At 37.9% G+C, this 20,014-nt stretch overlaps 2 protein-coding genes across 15 annotated transcripts in view; one reads left to right on the plus strand and one right to left on the minus strand.

The window, feature by feature from the left end:
* Nucleotides 1-12,944, minus strand: part of LOC140224196 (OV-16 antigen-like) — a 39,097-nt gene extending 26,153 nt beyond the window's left edge. For 3 of the 13 annotated variants that reach the window (XR_011899457.1, XR_011899458.1, XM_072297779.1), the window contains exons 1-5: nucleotides 12,203-12,944; nucleotides 11,354-11,474; nucleotides 10,676-10,813; nucleotides 8,511-8,595; nucleotides 7,236-7,465 (exon numbers count right to left, since the gene is read on the minus strand). Coding sequence is in view for 2 of the 13 variants with exons in the window: in XM_072297779.1 (XP_072153880.1) it covers nucleotides 7,285-7,465; nucleotides 8,511-8,595; nucleotides 10,676-10,813; nucleotides 11,354-11,474; nucleotides 12,203-12,385 (708 nt within the window). In the remaining 11 variants the exon portion in view is untranslated. Of the gene's footprint in view, nucleotides 1-5,870; nucleotides 6,437-6,475; nucleotides 6,867-7,235; nucleotides 7,466-8,510; nucleotides 8,609-10,675; nucleotides 10,815-11,353; nucleotides 11,475-12,202 lie in introns of those variants that run through there. The other 10 variants (XR_011899450.1, XR_011899451.1, XR_011899452.1 and 7 more) reach the window with 10 other exon arrangements.
* Nucleotides 12,945-12,967: 23 nt separating this feature from the next.
* Nucleotides 12,968-17,572, plus strand: LOC140223767 (protein D3-like). 2 transcript variants are annotated; one of them, XM_072297788.1, is made up of 5 exons: nucleotides 12,968-13,396; nucleotides 14,894-15,011; nucleotides 15,769-15,957; nucleotides 16,871-16,946; nucleotides 17,342-17,572. In XM_072297788.1, exons 1-5 carry the CDS (start codon nucleotides 13,205-13,207, stop codon nucleotides 17,523-17,525), a joined length of 759 nt encoding a protein of 252 aa, XP_072153889.1. In that variant the 5' UTR covers nucleotides 12,968-13,204; the 3' UTR covers nucleotides 17,526-17,572. The 2 variants fall into 2 exon arrangements, with proteins under 2 accessions (XP_072153889.1, XP_072153890.1); XM_072297789.1 differs by having other exon boundaries at nucleotides 12,974-13,396; nucleotides 15,808-15,957.
* The last annotated feature ends 2,442 nt before the right edge of the window (nucleotides 17,573-20,014 follow it).

Genomic DNA, 20,014 nt, shown 5'->3' on the forward strand with positions numbered 1-20,014 from the left:
CGTTAAGCAAGTGGGGGGGGGGGGGAATAGTAAGATATATGATTCTCTTGTTTCGTAGTAGAAAAAAGAATAGTTGTGCTGTTTATTTTTTTTTTATTTTTTTATTTTTTTTTTTAATTTTTTTTTTATTTTTTTATTTTTTTCTTATTTTTTTTATTTTTTTTTTATTTTTTTTATTTTTTTATTTTTTTATTTTTTTTTATTTTATTTTTTTTCCCCATTGGTGTTGAGGTGATTGTTAATGAAAATTTTTCTGTGTCAGTCCCAGCGGTGCTCGTGGAATAAACTTACGTGAAGTGTGTTAATCATAATACAGTGGGAGAAACAGTATGGTATGTGATTCTCGAGTGATTTTTTGCAATTTAAAAGATGCGCTCACTTCCTTATATTATTTTGATCGGGTCCTTTGCGGAAACGAGCTTTACTTCCTTATATCTGTAGTTTCTTGCTATTGTCCTCTTTCGTTCGAACACGCTGCACTGAAAAAGACAATCTTTTCCGCGTAACCCTGGGCAATGATTATTTTCCGCATAACGTCATAACTTCGAACATTATAAAAGCAGAATGCTAGGTACCTTCCTCTTTCATCAGTTGTGTTTTTTCCAGTGCCTTCGCTCCAGCTTCAGTGTGTAAGGGTGTCCCGCGAGTTTTTATTCTCTATCGCGGTAATCTATAGTGGTGTATTGTGAGGGTGAGTGTGTGTGTGTGTGGACTTACGTGGATTGCGATAGTCATAATATAGAGGGAGAAATAGTAAGATATATGATTCTCAAATGATTCTCTTGTTTCGTAGTAGAAAAAAGAATAGTTGTGTTTTTTTTTCTTTGCTGTTGAGGTGATTGTTAAAGAAAATTTTTCTGCGTAAATTCATAGACAGATGGTATAATGTGACAGTAAAAAAAAACCGCACTGAGTGAGCTTCCTCTTAGTATTGTAGAAAATGTATACTTCCTTAACAGTCAAAGTATATTGGTTGGGTGAGAAGAGCAAGAAAAATGAGTCTTAAATTCTTGTGGAGTTATATTGACTGGAATTCGCTATTGCAAGATCCAGCCCTGACAAGAAAAATAGTAGCAGAAGCAGAATCAGACAACTTACCACGGCAACTGATAGAGGAAGTCTTATCATTCATTGATCTCAAGGAGATGTCTAAGGTTGTTAAAACTCCTGAAATTATTCTTCACAATCACTCTCATCGTTTCGATTTTAGAAAATTACTTCTAAATAATTGTTCCCTCTCCGTACACTTCATTCGTTGTCACGGTCTAGCTTTGAAGAAATGTTGGGATTTGATATCTTCAAAAATAAATCTCTCCGAAGCTGAGATGGAGGAGCTCGCTCTCACGTTAGATTGGAAATTGCTCTCTCGATATCACAAAATGTCTGAACCATTCATCAGAAAATTCAGACTTCGTGTCGAGTGGGTTCGTGTAAGGAAATAGCAAAATGTATCACTTAAATTTCTTCTAGAAAACGCTCCAAAACAAGAATGATGTGGAAAAATAACAGATGATGTGATTAAATAACATCAAGTGGAATAGGTCTCCTGAGGATACTAGCATCCTCCAATTCCACCACCTCCTGCTCTTTACTTGCCTTTCCTTGTCTTTTCTCCATTTATAGGTCTTCTACTTCGATACCAATTCAAATTACTTGACGAAGCTACTTTTATCCAGTTTTCTCCCAGAACCTTACCCGTGTACGCGATGGTCGTCATCGCACATGGGTCCAATTTCAAAATTTTGTGGATTTTCAAAAGTTATATAACACTCAAAATTGGGGGGAGAAGGGTCCCTTGTACTCAATAGGGTACTTTAGCACCTTCTAAGCCCTTTTGCCTCAAGCGTTTGCCCCTAAAACAAAAATGTTGGTATCTACAAAAATTAGCAGCGCTCGTTCTTTTCCTATGAAAATATACTATTGACGTCATTTGTATAGGTTCAGCGTGACGTATTTAAGCTTTTTCCTTTAAGGTACGTTTGTGACTTATGTCTTTCTTCGAAGGTGTAATTAAATATCGTAAGATTTACAGTTTCTTTAGCTGTTTACTGGATGTGAACCCTGCTGTAGAGATCCGTATAAGATTCAAAAGAAGAGAATTTTAATGAATTTTTTTCGTTAAAAATATGATGACTCTTGTGGTTCCCTTCCTGTATAATTGTGTGGCTCAAATATTTACTTCCTTAAGAATTATTGTCTCCTTTCGTGTGTAATATCGATTTAATAAAAAATTCTAACATAAAGTGGATTGGGAAAATATTGTTAAATATCAAAACGTGTCGAATGACTTCATCCTCGAAAATTGTCTAAGGATAAAAGGAGTGTCCTCTTCCGGTTTTTTCATTCGCTTCCTGGAGCTTGAAGGCTCTTGACCATTGGAAGAGTGGAAGAAAAAAAAATGAGTCTTAAATTTCTGAGGAGCTACATTAACTGGAACTTGCTTTTGCAGGATCCAGTACTGACTTCCAAAGTAGCTGAAGCCGGTAAATCAGACAACTTGTCATATCGGCTCGTAGAAGAGATTTCATCGTACATCGACTTCGATGACATGTCTAATAATCCCAACACTCCAGAAAATATTCTTCATAATCACTCACATCGATTAAATTTCAGGCGTTTGCTTCTAAACAACTGTCATCTATCAATCGACTTTATTCGTTCTCATGGAGTGGCCTTAAATAAATGTTGGGATTTAATTTCATCAAAAATTCTTCTATCTGAGAAAGAAATGGAAGAATTCAGTTATCTTATAGATTGGAAAATTGCTTCTCGTTACCAGAAAATGTCAGAAAGATTTATCAAGAAATTCAAACATAAAGTCGATTGGGAAAATATTGTAAAATATCAAGACGTGTCGAATGACTTTATTCTTGAAAATTGTCCGAAGGATTAGTTGTATGATAGTTACATTGATGAGAGATTTTAAGGAAATCTCGTAAGTTCAAGCGATTATTCGGTTTTGATGTGGACAATGACAAAGGACGCGTGCAAAAAAAAAAAATTTAAAAAATAAAAAAAATTAAAAGAAATAAAAAATAAAAATTTAAAAAAAAATAATAAAAATAAAAAATATCGTCTAGTGGAATTACATACATAGTTTTTTTGTGATGTAAACTAATAATATCATCTAGTGGAATAGGCCTACTGGGGATACCACTTTAAAAAAAACGCGCTGATAGCCCTACCTCTAAGGTGGTGTGGAAACGGGTTTCTTCATTGCAATACAATCGTGTGTAAAAAACACTTCCTTATAATATTGGGTAGATCTGTGTGGTTAAAAGCACTTCCTTATTCTAAAATATTAACTTCCTTAAGATGTATTGACTCCTTAGAAAACTTACGGGTATGTCGGTCTCGAGTGGAAAAAATGAACTGAAGTCGAGAGTATGTAGCTCCTGGTGACTGGTGCACGCGTCTGGTGCGACATTGAACTTCTGCCAGTAAGAGGCGTGCTCCGACATTGACCTTTTAAGGCCTTTTTGACTGTTCCTATGCAGAGTAGTCACGACAGGTTGCAGTGTTGTTACAATGTGTAATCTGTTTTGGCGTATTTTTGCTGGGGTCTCTCTTTTTCTAACTACTCACCAGTAACCGAAAATGACCGATACGCTAGTTCACGATCCACACACAGATGGCAGCACTAACCAGTGAAACAATTAAGTTCAAGGAAAAGCCAATAGGTGCCGCTGGGGCGTCAACCTAAACCTGACTTTTTAAAAAGTGAGTGGTATATTGCACTAAGCCCGCTGATGTCAGTGCGGTTATTACACACAGAATCCCCATGTTTGAGGATTTCGATCATTTCCAGGACCAGTCTGGGAAACAACTTCTCTTCCTTACATAAACTTTGGGGAACTTGTTTGACTTATGACGTCACCCGAAGCTCATCATCGACCATGTAGGTAGGTCAACAGCCGAAATTAGGGTGATGACTGTTGCTCCCTAATAATTGTCCATAAGGAACTGTTGAATCCCCGAAAGTAATATTTTCCACCTGTCGCTAGGAGGCCAGTGGAGGGTCTCTTGTCTCTGTTTTTGATCCAGCAAAAGTTTGCAACAGGCCGATTTTCTGGAAAAGTCGATTCCGCCCGGAAAAATTGTCATTATCCTGGTCAGTTTTCTGGAAGACTGAGGGGTGGTCGGGAATTATAAACGCAATTTTCAGATTCAGTGGCTCAAAACACACTTGCTGGAACTTTGCTCCGCATTTGACGTTTTAACCATTCAGGAGCCAAAATCGCCGCCATCTTGGATTTTGTGCATTTCCGTGGGTCGAGAGGTCCCGATTATAGAGTGTTTCTGAACACTCTAATCAGAATGACTGCCGAGTTCGGCCTTTGCATGGTCCAAATCAGTACCATTTGGCATGAGATGTTTTTTTCTCCTATTTTTTTGGAATCGGTGACCTCGAAAACAGATATCTGGAGTGTTTACTCCTCTCTTTCCTCCTCATTTGACGTTTTAGCCACTAAAGAGCCAAAATCGGCCGCCATCTTGGATTTTGGTCATTTCCGTGGGTCGAGGGGTCTGTATGACAATTTTTTTGGAATCTACGATTCAAAAAACATGAGGATCGACACTCTCTCTTGACGTTTTGTGCCGTTTCACCAACATTTCAATTTCAGCCTCCATTTTGGCCGCCATCTTGTTTTTGGGGCCTTGGCATCAAAATCGGATAGTCCACCAAAGATTTTCTCATTCTAGGGACCAAAATGAAGGAGTAAACTTGCATCACAAACGTGCAAACGGGACGTAATTTTCGAACACATGCTTCCCTGACTATGCAATAAATCGCCTTTTTCCGTCATTTTTGAGCATTTCCGGCCGGTTTTCATTTCCGTTTAGATCCGTGCCCCATCGATGCACGTTAGTAAGTGTTTATTACTCGAAAGTATATACCTTAAGGTTGAAATAGAGAGAGAAAATTGGAAATTGCAGTTACAATCTATGGAAAGCATCGGTTACGGTGTGAAAAATCGTCTTTTTGCGTCAATTTCGAGGATTTTCGGTCGGTTTCCGGTTTCCATCAGGCCGTTAATCGATCGGTAAATGTATGGAAAGCGTCGATAGTCTGATTTTATACATCTTAGAGGGTAAACTGGGGGAAAACATCGTTAATTGAAGTGTTCATTATCGAAATATTTGGATTAAAATGTAAAAAATCGTCTTTTTTTACCAATTTTTGACCTTTTTTGGCCTATTTGAATTTTTTTAGGCCCTTAACCGTCCGATAACTATTGAAAAAAGTATATCAACCAAAAGTATATATCCTAAGCTTGAAGTATAAAAAAAAAATCGAAAATCGGAGTGACTGTTTTTTAGATAATTGAGTTTGAACATTGAATGGCAAAAAAATCGTAAATTTTAAAAAACTCTAAATTACGGCCATTTAAATAATTTTTAGCTTAATTTCGATGGCATATTTAGAATCTACATGAAAAACTGGTCTAGAAACACTCTTTCAAAGTATGATGGATTGATACAGAGTCTCGCTATGGAGAGTCAAAGAGAGGGAAGTCGAGAAAATGAGAATCGCTAAAACGGGCTTTTTTGAATATCGCTAAAATTCACCCCATCTTTGGGGGTCGATATCTCGCGAACGGGGCGTCGGATGGGAAAACCCTTCAAATTAGTTTCTTATAATGATGTAAAGACCCCGTATACCAATTTTCAGCCAAATCGGAGGGGGTCGGGTTCCGAGCCTGGCACAGTTGACGTGGAATGACCCATGGGTAAATTTAGGGGTATGCATTATAGCGACTTTAGTTCACAGTTCTCAAACCGGTAGGGATAACAATTTAAAAATTCAAATCTTCGCACAACTTTTTTCTAAAAAAAAATATTCCCAACATTTTCGAATGAAACAATACATTTTCATGACATTTGCATGAATGCCTCCATGCGAAAGTGACTCTGCTCCGTTTGAGAAGTTATTTTTTGTCAGGATGTTCTTAACTTTCACGAGTCAGTTATACTTCATGCGTCCGATACACCATTCTATCAATAATCTGATAAAACAACAAAGTAGTTTATGAGTTTGACTTTGAATAATTGTGCTTTTAGTTCCGTTCACGCATCGTGGCGTGGGCACGAATTACTTAAAAGAAACTTCTTCCTATCCATTTTTCAAGGATTTAAGCCCGACTGTAGTCAAGGTACAGAGTTTTCAGTGCTCAACTGATATCGAGCACATCCAAACCCGTCGAATACCCAGTGCTTCAGCAGTGTGGTATTAAATAGTGCTGTAATTCATTCATAGAATGGCGGGCAAGAGTGTCTTTTATTTTGGATCAGATTTTTTCTCGACTTTGTATTTTTGACAAGGAGAAAATTCTGACTTGCGAAACTCAAAACTAATCCTGACTCATTTTTCGACATTGCAACTTCATGCATTTCTATGAAACTCTACCCGAACCTTACGGTTAGGTTATGTTAAACGACACAAATAGACAAAGCACTTTCGGTAACCTAATACCTATGTAAGTAAAATTCAGCAAAAAGGGAGCCAAGCGTATGCACACGCTGACTAAAGCTCTTAAATATATGAAACAGTCAACAGCAAATAAGTTATTACTAATAAATAAAAATGTAGTTCCCATTCACCCACTTTCGCGACGCGATGCGGCACAGCGTTGATGGTAACGCCTGAACTAAACATGCAACTATCACTGCCTATGCCTATTTTATCTACGTTGCTCATCGAAAAACTGAAGGCGTTCTGGGTTGCCTGAGGCCCATATCAGACGACCAAACTAGAGGCTTCAAAGAGGTTCATCGATGCCTTTCCTGGCCCTCTCATTGGCCAGCGGTTTAAGTCGGGGCAATCGATGAGTCTCTTAGAAGCCTCTACTTTGATCGTCTGATACGGGCTCAGCGTTTCCAGCGAATCTGACTCACAATCAGATATAGTGAACTGATATGTAAGTGGCGTAAGAGCAAGGGGGAAAAAGAAGGGAGCTGGACTCTCCGACACAGCGCTTTGGCGAAATGGTCATAAATCTATTGTCATCAAATTCGATTCAAATCTCCTCGATGTCATAAACGCACATGTTTTGAAAATCCATACTGTATGGTGATGAGTGCAAAATCATTCACTTTCTTTGTCAAGAAACCAACGATTATTTGGAATGGAATTTAAGGTATTTAAATGGTACTATACCGGATTTAATTATAAATAGTTGTGCGTATTAATTTAGTGGTATAAGAGATCTTAAATTTAAAGCAGAAATGTCTACCTTTACGAGTAATGTCTTCAACGGCTGTAGATTTGGTTTCAAGTACCGTTTACACTTCCATGGGTGATGGTGCAAAATGTTCCCGAAACGGATTATATTTAGGTGCAGTCGGTTTCCGAGTAATTTGGTACAAAGGCCATCCCGTCATGAAAAAATTTACAGCAAAGAGAGTTAGATTATATTTTTCGGCAAACTTGCGAGCCGAGAACTTGTACCTCTGCTTGAACGATCTGCGAACATAAGGAAAACATTTTTTATCATAGATAAAGGTATACTGAAGATTTTGTGCCTAAACTTACAGGATCTTTTAGGGCCGCAATTGATTGAGCGCACTATTAAAAATCAATTATTTACTCTGAGTGAATTGCCGGCGTGAAAAAAAAAAAAAAAAATCCTGTGCGAATTTCGCGCCGTGCTCTGAGTGAATAGATCAGAGCGTAAATATCACCAACGGCGGACGAATTAGTTGAGGTACCTCAAGTAGCGTTAATTCAGGGCACTCTGATGCGAGCGCCGAATGGCAAAGTGGTAGCGTATTCGTCCATCACCGCCTTGATTCGAGTTCGAATCCATGCTGCGGCAGTTCTGTTTCACGTTTGCCTGTCAGATTTTCACTCCCGCCAGAGCGCGAAATTCGCGCCGAGCTTATTTCGCGCCGGATCCATGCACTCAGAGTGACAGATGGTCAAAATAGCAACTGAGTAAGCGTGCATTTCGCGTCGAGATTTTCAACAGTGCAGTCGCAAAATTTGATGCACACAAGCTGGGTATCACTAGAAAAATGGTGATTTGCATCCAACCTTTCTACGTAATATCAGTTAAGTATATAATATCTTCCTGCACGAAATTTCATAAGTGTCTAGTTTTTCCGGCACTGATTGTAATTTTCCTATGAATCCAGGTCCAACATGCAATGCAGTGGTTTAAACTAAAAAATCATGTTTCCTTTCTTTTTCTTTCTTAAGATATACAGTTCTAAAATTTCCGTTTTATATAATATTTTAAAGGATAGCCGAGCATAATTATTGCAAAAAAACAGACAGCAATGGCTTATTTTCGGGAACAGAGGTAGCTATCTTCACTGTGTTATGGTCAATTTATAAGCGGGTATTTTCAAACATTGCAATGTCCACATGTGCAGAAATGATGCTGTAGTTTCGACAAGTCTTAGACAGGACTAAGATAGTATTTGTAATATTAAGTTTTATACAAGTTGTAGTTTGTATGAAAGGCTATGTTAAAAATTGACAAGACAGAAGACATTTTAGTATTTACCCGTCTCGTACTGAGGGATATCGTGGTTCGTCAAATTGTACATGAGAATTTTGTGAGTAGACCAAAAATGTAGTTCTATGCAGACCTGAAAAGCAAAACTATACATTTCAATGATTCGATAGTATGAATTGGATAAACTACTGCACAAAAAAAGAAGAGTACATCGTGAGAAATTCTAAACCAACAATTAAGTCCTGTTAAACTAAATTGGGCTCTGCGAATCCTTTAACTTGTTGTAGGTTGCATTAAGTTCGATGTAGAGAATGTGAGAATCTGAGAAAGAGAGACTAAAAGGGAAGCATTTGGCCAAACAAAAAAAAGCTTTCATAGGATGTAACTTACATGCGTATCGAACGTGGCTAATATAATGCCTCATTGTAGTCGCAAACAAATGTGTATTGATGCTTAGAATTGTTTTCATGCTCCGAGAAGTTTAATAAGGCAAATGACAAGAAAATCACTTGATCATAATTGCGACTGGCAGCAAATTCGTAAGGTGCAGTGTTAATAACCTTCAAAACGCGTTTCGGTTTGAAAAGAAAATTGAGAGCGCAAGTGAATTTGATAAAATGTATTACTCCTGCGAGCTGATTAAGTTGTTTTTCCCTTTCTTTTGCAGATTTATTGGCTTACTAGTGACCCTTACGTGCTTCGAACGTGGCAATTTATGCTGACTAAACGATGGGAACAATCTTTAGACCATCCCAGTAAAGCTAAAATTTTCCGACGCAGTGCACACCAAATTATCCCGCCACCGAGAAAAATCCTGCACCACTATTAGCTCTTGTCAAAACTATTTTTTGCCAGATTTTACCGAAGAATGAAAGTCCTCAATTCGTTATTCAAAAAATTAAAAAATAGGAAAGAACTTATAGGCTCTAACATTTAGCACCATTCTACTGCGTGCATGTAAAAATTTGGCCCAATTATCAATTATTTCAATCACTTATCAGATATTCTCAAATTTAGATATTAGTAGTTTTAATTTCCAAAAGAATTTCCATGAGATTGACGTGAAAGCACATAGACAAGTAATTTTACTGATTCCACTGGTCAACACAGGTAAATTTGCGTGCATTGTATTAACTGATTTCGGGTAGATTTTTAGCGCTAATTCCAAAGGTGACCTCCGTTTTCTCGGCCAGGTTAATTTTGCCTGAAAGAGCCGGAATTTTCTTTAAAAATTGTGAGTTTCTTAGAGAAATACTTGTTTTCCGGAAAGTCTGTGCATGATGGAGAAAAACTAAGGTAATTTTTGTATTCAGCGGCCTGGGGCCATGTATTGCATGCTTATGCAAGTTTCCTCTCTATCCCTAACATCGAGATTTTACCAAACAAGTGCTCCTCTCCGCCCTTATAACAGCAGTTATAGACCGTGTATATGATTGAGTGTACTCATTATCTCTCCTTTGTTTCTACAGTTTCCTTCAATTGTGGCTGTATCTACTTTCTAATCGAGCCAAACATGGTGCGCCTACCGCCAGGTGGGATCCGCATATGCGCGCCTGCAAGTTTGCATGAATACTTCACGCATTGCGCTAAACTCAGTGGGGTCGCTGGTCAGCGCGAAAAGCATATTAGCCCCTACAAGATTGAAAGAATACTTCACGCATTCCTTAACGCCAAACACAGTGTCGTTGTCGCTGGTTGGCGCGGCGCGTAGGACGCATGTGGGCAATTCTACGAAAAATGTCCAATTTGATCTCCAAAAAACTAAAAATTCAGAATGATTATTCGATTTGTTTTCGTAGTCAAGTATAGTATCAGGCTTTAAAAAATACGGGTACCTTTCTTTATCAGGCACTCCTCCATTCTTTTTATACGCAAAATATACTATACGGTGTGACGACCGTAACTGTGACGGTCATGACAAATTAAAAAAAAAAAACCGCGGGTATCAACAGCAATTTAGCACAATCTGAAAGTCGATAAAGTCATCAATAAAGTGGGCACACAGATTTCTCAGAACTTCATACGCTTCAAAAATAAAAAGTGTGGCGGTCGTGACACACAAAAAGGTACGATATAGTAAATTTTCGCTTTAAATCCTTCCAAGATATTCTAAATTCCCGCGCTGAATGCTCTACAATCATTTTTTAAGAAATTCCAAAATCAATCGAATTATGCCTAGTTTAATAAAAAAGAAAACATGAATTATTGCCTACCAGAATGTTTGGCCGAAAATGGACCAATGTAGCCTGTCATTTCCTGACCGTGACGAAAATCACATCCTTTAATATTTCCCACGATGTAGTGCTGTCTTTCTGCCAGGGTTGGATTTTTACGAACAGGAACATCAGGATCTGAAAAGAGGGAAGAAATTTGCATCATAGGATGAATAAAGTACCTCTTGATTAGCTTTAACACGATTTAAGCCTGATTTTTTTTTCACCAAAAAAAGTACTTTTCCTCTACTTCTGGGTGAGAATACTTTATGTTCAAGAATAATGAACATACGAATTCTATAAAAAGCTGTTATATACTCTTTGCTAATGGATTTTTAAGGCAAAAAAGACAAAAAAAACTAACGCGACCAAGCAGGTGCGATTTTTGTTTCACTGCATACTTTTCCCCCTTAATTTATGAAACTGCCCAGTTTCGTTTTATTCATTTACCGGGAAATGTTGATTTCTTTTCCACCTATTCTTATTCCCTCTCAGTCAACCAACAGTTGCTGCTGGAATGCATTCAGGTATTTTAGCCATTTACGGTTGATGAAATAAGTAAGGTACTCATTTATAAAATAATAAAAATGCCCATAATTTTAGCTCACGCTCCTCAGTAACTGTCCGTGTCGAGTGATAAGTGCAAGAGTGAAAGTAAGGAACACAAAAATATCTTACCGATCATCAACAACGTGAACAGTGTGCCAGCCCTTGCCGGCCACATTAATTTCGGCACTCGTTGCATTTCTGCCGGGTCTATTTTTTCACCCATTCTGAGCGTTCTGTTGTGGTGAGATACCTTTAAAACACAAGAAAAATCGGTTTTTAATAAATAAAACTAGTATTCTAGGCCATTTTTGTCACAGTTTCTTTTTATTTATTCCGTGTTTTATGTTTTTATTTTGTAATATCTTCATATGTGCGTTATATGACAATTGATTAACACATTTTGAGCCAAGATGTGCCTTTGCACTTCTTGGCTCAAAATGTGTTAATCAATTGTCATTCACTTGCAGTGGTGAGTATGAACCAGCTATGCATGCGTAACAAGATCCGAAGCAACATTATTTGCAAAAACTTGTCCAAAAAATGTGCTCACTTCAGCATTCATCAGTCATCAGTCATTGTCCGAATTACATTTATTTTATACTCAATCAACAAATAGCTCATTATTAATTGATCTATAAAAACTCCTGCCTCACCCATTTACATTTCATATTGTTACATTGTGAGTAAGGGAGTCTCTAAAATAGAATATTTCCATGCGGCTAACTTCGATCACATTATTATCCGTGGAATCCTAGCGTTCTACGAATCTTGCTTTTGGTAAATTGTGGTATGTAACTGTAAAAACACGATCCCGTAACTAGTACTAATATCCATAAGTAACCGTTAGAAATATGTTTAACAATATTCCCGAGAGGAAAAAAAAAACACTCGTAATCTTTTCAGGTTCGGAAGAGGGCCCCAGATAGTAAAGCAGCTTACTTCATTCAGGAAACCAATGGGTTAATTGAACAAACTTACGTCTATGGTAAAATCAGGTGCTGCGTCAATGACGTCAGGAATGATGCCATATTTATGTAACAAACGTTCAGCGAGGATTGATATCGATACAACCACATTGAAGAGACATGAGAAAAATAAAATGGCTAATAAACAAACCCGTTGCCCATGAAAGTTTGATGGTTTTAGAGCGGTCAAAGCCATAATGAAATTACGTTTCCCTGCGCCTCTAAGTTAAAACGTAAATATAACCATAAATTGAATGAGAAAAATGAAAATTTATTTCTCATGACCAAGGTTGGACGATTGTGAGACACGACATGTCATTAACTATGAATAAACCAAACTATACAATTTATGCGTTTAAAAATCAAAGGATTGAAGCTTTATAACGGAACAGTTGTGTACGTCTTTTGAACAGAAACATTAGCTTCATATCGGTCATTAACCCTTTTTTAAAGTCGTGCACGTCTGTCTTGATAAGATGATAAAAGAGAGTAGATTTTAGATTATAAAATTGAATCGTTTTTTGTTAACCTACATTTAGTCAACAATAGCGAAAATCCAGTTTATTTGGCATCACTCTAAGTTGAAGTTAAGTGAAACGATTTGATAATTAGCAGTGATTTATGCAGTATAGGTATTTTTAATGCTCATGAATTCGGTTTTAAGATGTAACACTGTAACAGTGCAAATTTGGAAGCAGTGGAATATTTCTTCTAAAATTCGTAAACATTCCTTTTTACAATTCATAAAAACGCTGGTCGGTATGTAAAAATAATCAAAAGGAATCTCGGATATTTTATCCCTCATATTTAATGTTTTAGGCAATTTTTTTTACTGTATGGAGGAGCGTACATTGGGATGAATTTCTCGTTTTAAACATCTAAAAAACGCATCTTAAAATCTTCTCTCTTCAATCATTCTTCCTTTCGTTGTGAGCAGTTTCGTGTGTCGTAATATGAGTGATAAGTTGTGCTCTAATATCTGATCGATAAAACCCTAATATCGGTAAAACTGAAAATGGAAAACAGTCCGTCCCTATTCATCCAAGCGTTTTTAACCTATTTATCTTGTGTGCCCTTATGTGTCTCACAGAGCTCCTCTGAGGAAGCTGCAGCTGAAGAAGCAGCTGAAAAATTGCTAAGAGACACATTTGAATCTGAGAAATTTGTTCCTGATATAATTCCTGAACCGCCGCTCGAGCAACTGCAGGTGCGTTATTTTCTGTTGTTTGCTTGTTGCTCTTAAATTGTTAAGCATAGTGATAAAGTTGTTTGTATGGTTTCTGTGTTGAAACTTCATTTACCTATCACATTATACCACTGGCATATTAACTCTTAATTGCCCAATGTAGGTCAGATTGATTCGAGGCCTCCTTTTTCAAACTCTTCCTCCAGAATTTGAGTGACGAGCCTTTTTGGCACATAGAGCCAGTCATTGCGAGTTCACGCTTCGCGCCATCGCGCCTTCAATTTTACAGGTGCAATACGGGCATCCATCAAGTACATATAGTTGTATCTCTGCGCTGTCATTACAACCCACCTTGAGGTGTCTCTTATTATTGAAATTAAAGAAAAGTTAAGGCTAAGTTTGCTCGAGACATATGATGTATCCAAATCAGTATTCATTTTAAAAAAAAGAGAAAAAAAGTAAAACATATTTAGAGGTCTCTCTCCTAAAAAATGGTATTTTGGCAGAAGTTGTGTCCTAAATTTAGTTTTACCGGCAACTCCTAGAAATCCCAATCCGGAACAAATTGACTCAAAAAAGTTTCCTGGGGAATTTACCTGTAGCGGATGAGGAGGGGGGTGAGAAAACGCCTCTCGAGGTGAAAATGTAAAATAAAAAGTATCTTTTACCTTCAAAAACATAGAATTAACATAAATAATACTGTAAAACTATCAAAATCAATGTAAATTCAATAAGTGTCAATGAGACCTGACTTGGGACTTCGCGTGTAAAAAAAGTTTTAGGTGGAAGGGTTAAATTTATTTATACTAATTAAAGGGGCTGAAAAGTGCTAGATAAGGATGTCTCGCAATACCCCCCCCCCCCGATGTATTCAAAGAAGCATAGCATATGACGACTCAGTATAAGTATTTTTTTGGGGATAGAACCAACGAGTAAGAAATGAGTCAACAAAAATAGGACGAATGGCGCACGTAGACTTGAGCTTATGAGCGTTCAGTCAGTACAGTAAACTGAGGGGGCTACTCTCACTGGATGCTAAGCGGCTAAGCTGCTTATGCTTAACCTCCCGGGGGGGGGGGGGGTGCCTCCTAAATCCTGCTTCGCGGGCCCCCCTGAATTAATCTAAAGAAAGCGGATCATTTAGGGACTTTGATCTATCGATATCGCATGAAAAAATCACGAAAATCGGCCCGGCAGATCTTTAGAACAAACCGTGGCACATGTTGCGCATTCACATTGTTTACATGAGAGAATTGACAATTTTATCACGTAGCGCAAAAAATCAAATGGGTTGATCTAGGGGTGTGTTGATTATTTAATTGTTGATGCTCGCAAAAGATCATGGAAATCGGCCCAGTAGAACGAACTGTAGAGTATAATAAAAATTGAAATTGAAAAATGAAAATTCCGGGGGTCACAAAGCTTATAATTATGATTATGGCTTTATTTCCATACATAAATAACGAAAAATTAGGTTTAAACGTTAAAATGAGCCTCATTAAATTTTACTATTCCTAGGTTATATATAATGGCACCAAAGTTCCATTAGGAGGCTTGATACCTTTTGATCAAGCTGCAAATCGGCCGATATTAAAATGGGACGAAAGAGATGCATTCTACACGATTATAATGACCGGTAAGAGCGTAACATTCAGCATACTTAGCTATTTAAATTTCATAGTAAATTGGACGTATTTCTACCAAACAGACCTATGTGCAGGTGAGAAATATGGGGTGCGCTCGTTAGTTCTCTGGCCGTAAGAATGAATGGGAAATATAAAGCGCCAGTGACGTCAACGGCGACAAAGCCGCCTTTGCGGCACTGCGGGCTCTGCTTGGTCGGCTTTAACTCATGAGCCCTGTGTACAACGGTCTCTTGCCATGCCCGCGGCTCATGAATCCCGCATTCAGTTGGCGCTCAGTTCCTTTTGGTAGAATGTAAAATCCCGCTTTTCCAATTCTTCAAAAGGAATCACGCCCACTTTTACATGGCTTCTTATACAGCTTTCTAGAGCACACCCCATATTTCTCACCTGCACACAGTTCTGTTTGATAGAAGTACGTCCAATTAGTGTATCTATAAGAATTCGATCTTACAAAAGTAGTCCAAAATGACATCTTACCTCCGTTGTCATTTGTCTGTTCATGTCATTCGTTTGTATGTCTCTCGCACAGAGGGATATAGCTCCATTCCAAGGTTGTATTTTCTACTTAAATAATTATTTTCCTTAACACAGAAATGACTCTGCAATTTCTTTTCAAAGCTTTCTGATTTTTGCGTGAGTCTAAAAATAAGGACGTGAACCTGTCAGTTAGAAACGTCTGACTGTTTTCTAGCAATGATACAATTTGTAAGTAAAAATTTTACAATCTTTCAATTCTTATTCTTAAAGGATCGTTGTATTCAGCAAAATTATCGTTTATTGATTTAGATCCTGATTCACCCTCACGGTCTGATCCAAGATTGAGCGAACTACAACACTGGATCATCGGGAATGTTTATAGACGAAACATTTCCTCAGGTGAGACTTTTGCAGAGTACACCGGCCCACGAGATGCCCGCGAGTTTGTTGTCGAAGAAGGTAAGCTCTCTAGAGTTGATGATCCATCTTGTTGATATATCATCATTCCTCTGACGTAAGGGCGTATCTCGATTTCTATATGAGCCCCGGAAAGCGTATAGTTGTACGAAGAACAAGGCCCATGTGAGAATCGAGATACGTCGGAGGAGCGACGATATAGCCGCTCTCAGATCATATACATGGAAAATCCCATCCCTCGGATTAATCATGACCGAATCGAGACAGATGAGAGAACAATCCGGATGACTGATAAAGAAAACAGCGCACTCAATTAAATATGAATATAAATCATTAGACAACATTACATGTCTGTATTCCCGATGTGTAAAAGAAACACGGCTCTATCTTAGTTGTGAAAAAATTCAAAATGATGGAGAATGTCAACTAAAACTACGGCCCACCAGTCAAAACTCGGTCTGTACTGGTCAATAATACGGTCAAGTAGACTTGTTGTATGAATCCAGAATTTCTAGAGTCCGCATAGCGCTGTACGCAGATAATCAAGAATTTTGTTTACTCTCTCTCAAAATCAGGGCTCAGCTAATTATAGAAAGGCTTGAATACAACTTTACGATCCCAGCTTATATAGCCCAAGCATAATCTGTAAAATGTATGCTTGACATGGGAAATGGGAGTTTTGTGAAGCGATCATTAAATAAGTACTTCCGTGACGAGGGTGGACCAGGCTGTTTCAGAAATTTTGAAAATCACTTGAATTATAACAATTTTCAACTTTCACCCAGGAACATTTAATTAGGAAAATTCAACATTTACCTATTTACTTGTCTAGAAAAGAAAGAATCTGTGGAAAAAGGTGATTATTTTTGGAAGGCATTGAGAAATTTTAGAAAGATTTTTTTCCATCAAATACTCAAAATTTGGTGTATTTGAATTTGTTTATTTCCATTTCCAGGAACTCACAGGTACATTATATCCGTTTTCGAACAGATGGGAAAGCAAGTTTTCACAGAAAGGCGGATACCACGAGAGTAAGTTTCAAGTTTGAAATCAAATCCCAATGACAGAAAATGATGGCAATAAGATGAGTATTATTCATTTAATTTCATGGACAGAGTCACAAGAATCTAGTCTCACAATTCAATATAGAGTTGGTTTGGAACATGATTTATGTAATACATTATGTACCTCAAAGCTTCGTATGATTTTAAATTTTAAAAGCTTATTTCCTTCCTATGAAGATTAGCTTCATCGAATCCTTTGGATCAACGTATCAGCCGTAGCGTAGTAACACTCATCTAAAGTTCATCCTTAAGCTCGTTGATTACACAATATTTTTGAATTTAGACCAAATTCAAAAACTATGTATTTATTTCTACGTACAATATCCAAACTAACCTTTCACTTTCCTCGATTGCTGTTTCAGAAATATGCTTTTTCGCGGACTATTTAACACGAGTAAGTTTGTCAAAGAATACAGGCTGAGAGGGCCTGTTGCAGCTTCATACTTTACCGTGGACCATGAAGCGACCAAACTAATACCAGAGAGCAACGCCACAGCCAGCAAAAACGCCCGAATCAGACGGATTCTGAGTGATAAAAACCTCTAATAGTGTTTCCCTCAGTTAATTGAACCATTAAATATTTTAAACATAAATATTTTACGAAGAAGTTGTCATTATATTTTTCCTTGCTATCGATGGAAACACGCCTTAGAATCAATGACGTTTTAACGATCAAATCAAAGTTTTTTTTTTTTTTTTTTTTTTTTTTTTTTGTAATTACCACTTTGTCATATTTAGCTCGTGTGTACAACATTGGAGCACTTATTAATTAAAACCAATTTGAAATACACGTCACTTGTTTAAATGTCAGAAATAATGTTTTAGTCTTACAATAGCATTTTTAACTCTTTGTGGACGAATTTTAATCGAATTGGTTATTTTAGAATTCTTTGTTTTGAAATAAAAGAGGAGTCACTAGACATGCTAATGCTATCAGCTGTGATGAAACCAGGAAAAATTGGACCTAAGGTGGAGAGAAAAAAAGATATGTAGCCATGATTCAAATTATGACTTAAAATTTTGACTGGATGATCTTGAGATCATTAGGAAACATCCAGTACAGGGCCGGATTAAGGGGGTGGCCACATGGGCCGCGGCCCATGGCGGCAATTTTAAGGGGCCCCAACTTTTGCAATTTTTTTTGTAAATGTAGGTATAAGAATAAAATTGCAAACGGGAAAAGGCGAAAAAATCTTGCATTTCCTGTGAGTATCGTAATTTCTAATTTTGTCGTTTTGCGGTGATGCAAAAGACAGCACCTTTAATTAGTCGAGTTATGAGAGAAACCAAACACGCAAATTGGCCAGAATGCTCATTTATGAACATTCTTGGCCGTTTTGGTCTGACATTGGAATCTGAATTTTGTCAGTAACATTTTTATGTCAGAAGGTTGGCTGCCCTTTCATTGGTCTAGTTAAGAGAAAAACCAAACACGTAATTTGGCCTGGAGCGGCGCGGCGCAGAGAGCAATGATGACGAGGACTTGAGATGAAAAAGAGAGGCCCTCGGCGCGGCGGTCGGCATGTAACACATATTAGCGCCTACAAGACTGCATGAATACCTCACGCATTGCGTCAAACACAGTGCGGTCAGCAGCGGTCGCCGTGTAACGCATAGCGCCTACAAGACTGCATAAATACTTCACGCATTGCGTCAAACACAGGTCTGTTTAGCAGCGGTCGGCGTGAAAGGCATAGCGTCTACAAGAGTGTAGGAATACTTCACGCATTGCGCCAGACGAAGTGCGATCAGTACGGCGAGGCGGTGGTAGTTGAAATTGTTGATCCACATTTATGATTTTTCTTTCATAATTTTTTCGTTCATTTCTTATTAATGGAAGGTATTGTCCACACAGAGACAGGTTTGCGGAGCTTAACTTTCGCGCCAAATTCCGTGAATTTTTGCTAGTATAGTGTTGACAGGGCTTCCGCAAAACATGTATCCAACACGAGTAAACGCGTCTTATGCGTCCCTCTCCCTCCGACACGTTCACTTGAAGGTTTTTATCGATGTTTCAAAACGAATGAGATAGGGGCGGCAAAATACAGGCGGCCCATGGGCGGCAAGTAGGTAAATCGTGATTCAGCATCAAAATCGGATCACAGAAATTTTTACCTTAACCCAGATTTTTTATTTTTTTTACTTATAGATATTTATAAAATTCGACACAGGGACCCTGGGTCAGTGTCCTAATTTTTCTGACTTCATTACAAATATTAATGGATCAAAAAGATCTCGTTATCCTTTATTGACGATCTACAAACTTCCAGTTTGCATGCAACCTTATCCTCCATCAACTCACAAGGGGAACGTCCCAAGCTGCCGGCACCGATCGGGCTGAAAATGTTCGCACGGCCACTTTGGATAAATCTATTAGGACCGTGTTTTTTTTTTTTTTTTTTTTTTTTTTTTTTTTTTTTTTTTTAATGCGCCATGGAAACACCCCCAAAATTTCGAAAAGTCCAGTTATGAGCGCGCAGGTTGTCAGCCGGAAACAGCTATAGAGGGGCAAAATTAATGCTAGGAATGGTAATCATCAGTATCCCTTCGTGATCCTGAAATTAGTCACTTACCTTTCTTAATAATATCAAGTCTTCTTCTCATTGCCCATAATCAAGTTAAATAGGAACAAGCGAAGCCTTCTGACCTACAAAACAGAGTTTCACTGACGAATACTCGTACTCGTTGAAACACTGAATTCTGGCTCACATTGATTCAGATTTCTTCAGTCCAATTATGCACCCCTATTTTGCTCTGCCAAAAACACTATTTCACTCCGCAGATGTAAAATTCAATTCAAAAAGTTCAATTGAAATCATCTTTTCCAGCACTTTCTTCATTTCTCCCTTATTCATGGCGTGGAATTGACAACACTCGTCCCGTGATGGAAAAGCGTAGCACTGGCCTCTGCTACTGTTTACAAACAAACTTCTATACAATCGTTCTCGATTGGGCTGGTCTCGATCTCTCGATAGCGATATATCTCGCGTTCAAATCAGTTTCGATGTCTTTACGATAAAGACGTCTTTGTCGAT

This window comes from Bemisia tabaci, chromosome 3, assembly GCF_918797505.1.
Source record: "Bemisia tabaci chromosome 3, PGI_BMITA_v3".
Classification (NCBI taxonomy): domain Eukaryota; kingdom Metazoa; phylum Arthropoda; class Insecta; order Hemiptera; family Aleyrodidae; genus Bemisia; species Bemisia tabaci.

Coding starts and splice junctions, on each gene's coding strand:
- LOC140223767 (XM_072297788.1), top strand. CDS start 13,205: ATGGAAAACAGTCCGTCCCTATTCATCCAAGCGTTTTTAACCTATTTA. Junction 13,397..14,893: donor CGCCGCTCGAGCAACTGCAG/GTGCGTTATTTT, acceptor TACTATTCCTAG/GTTATATATAATGGCACCAA. Junction 15,012..15,768: donor CTACACGATTATAATGACCG/GTAAGAGCGTAA, acceptor TTATTCTTAAAG/GATCGTTGTATTCAGCAAAA.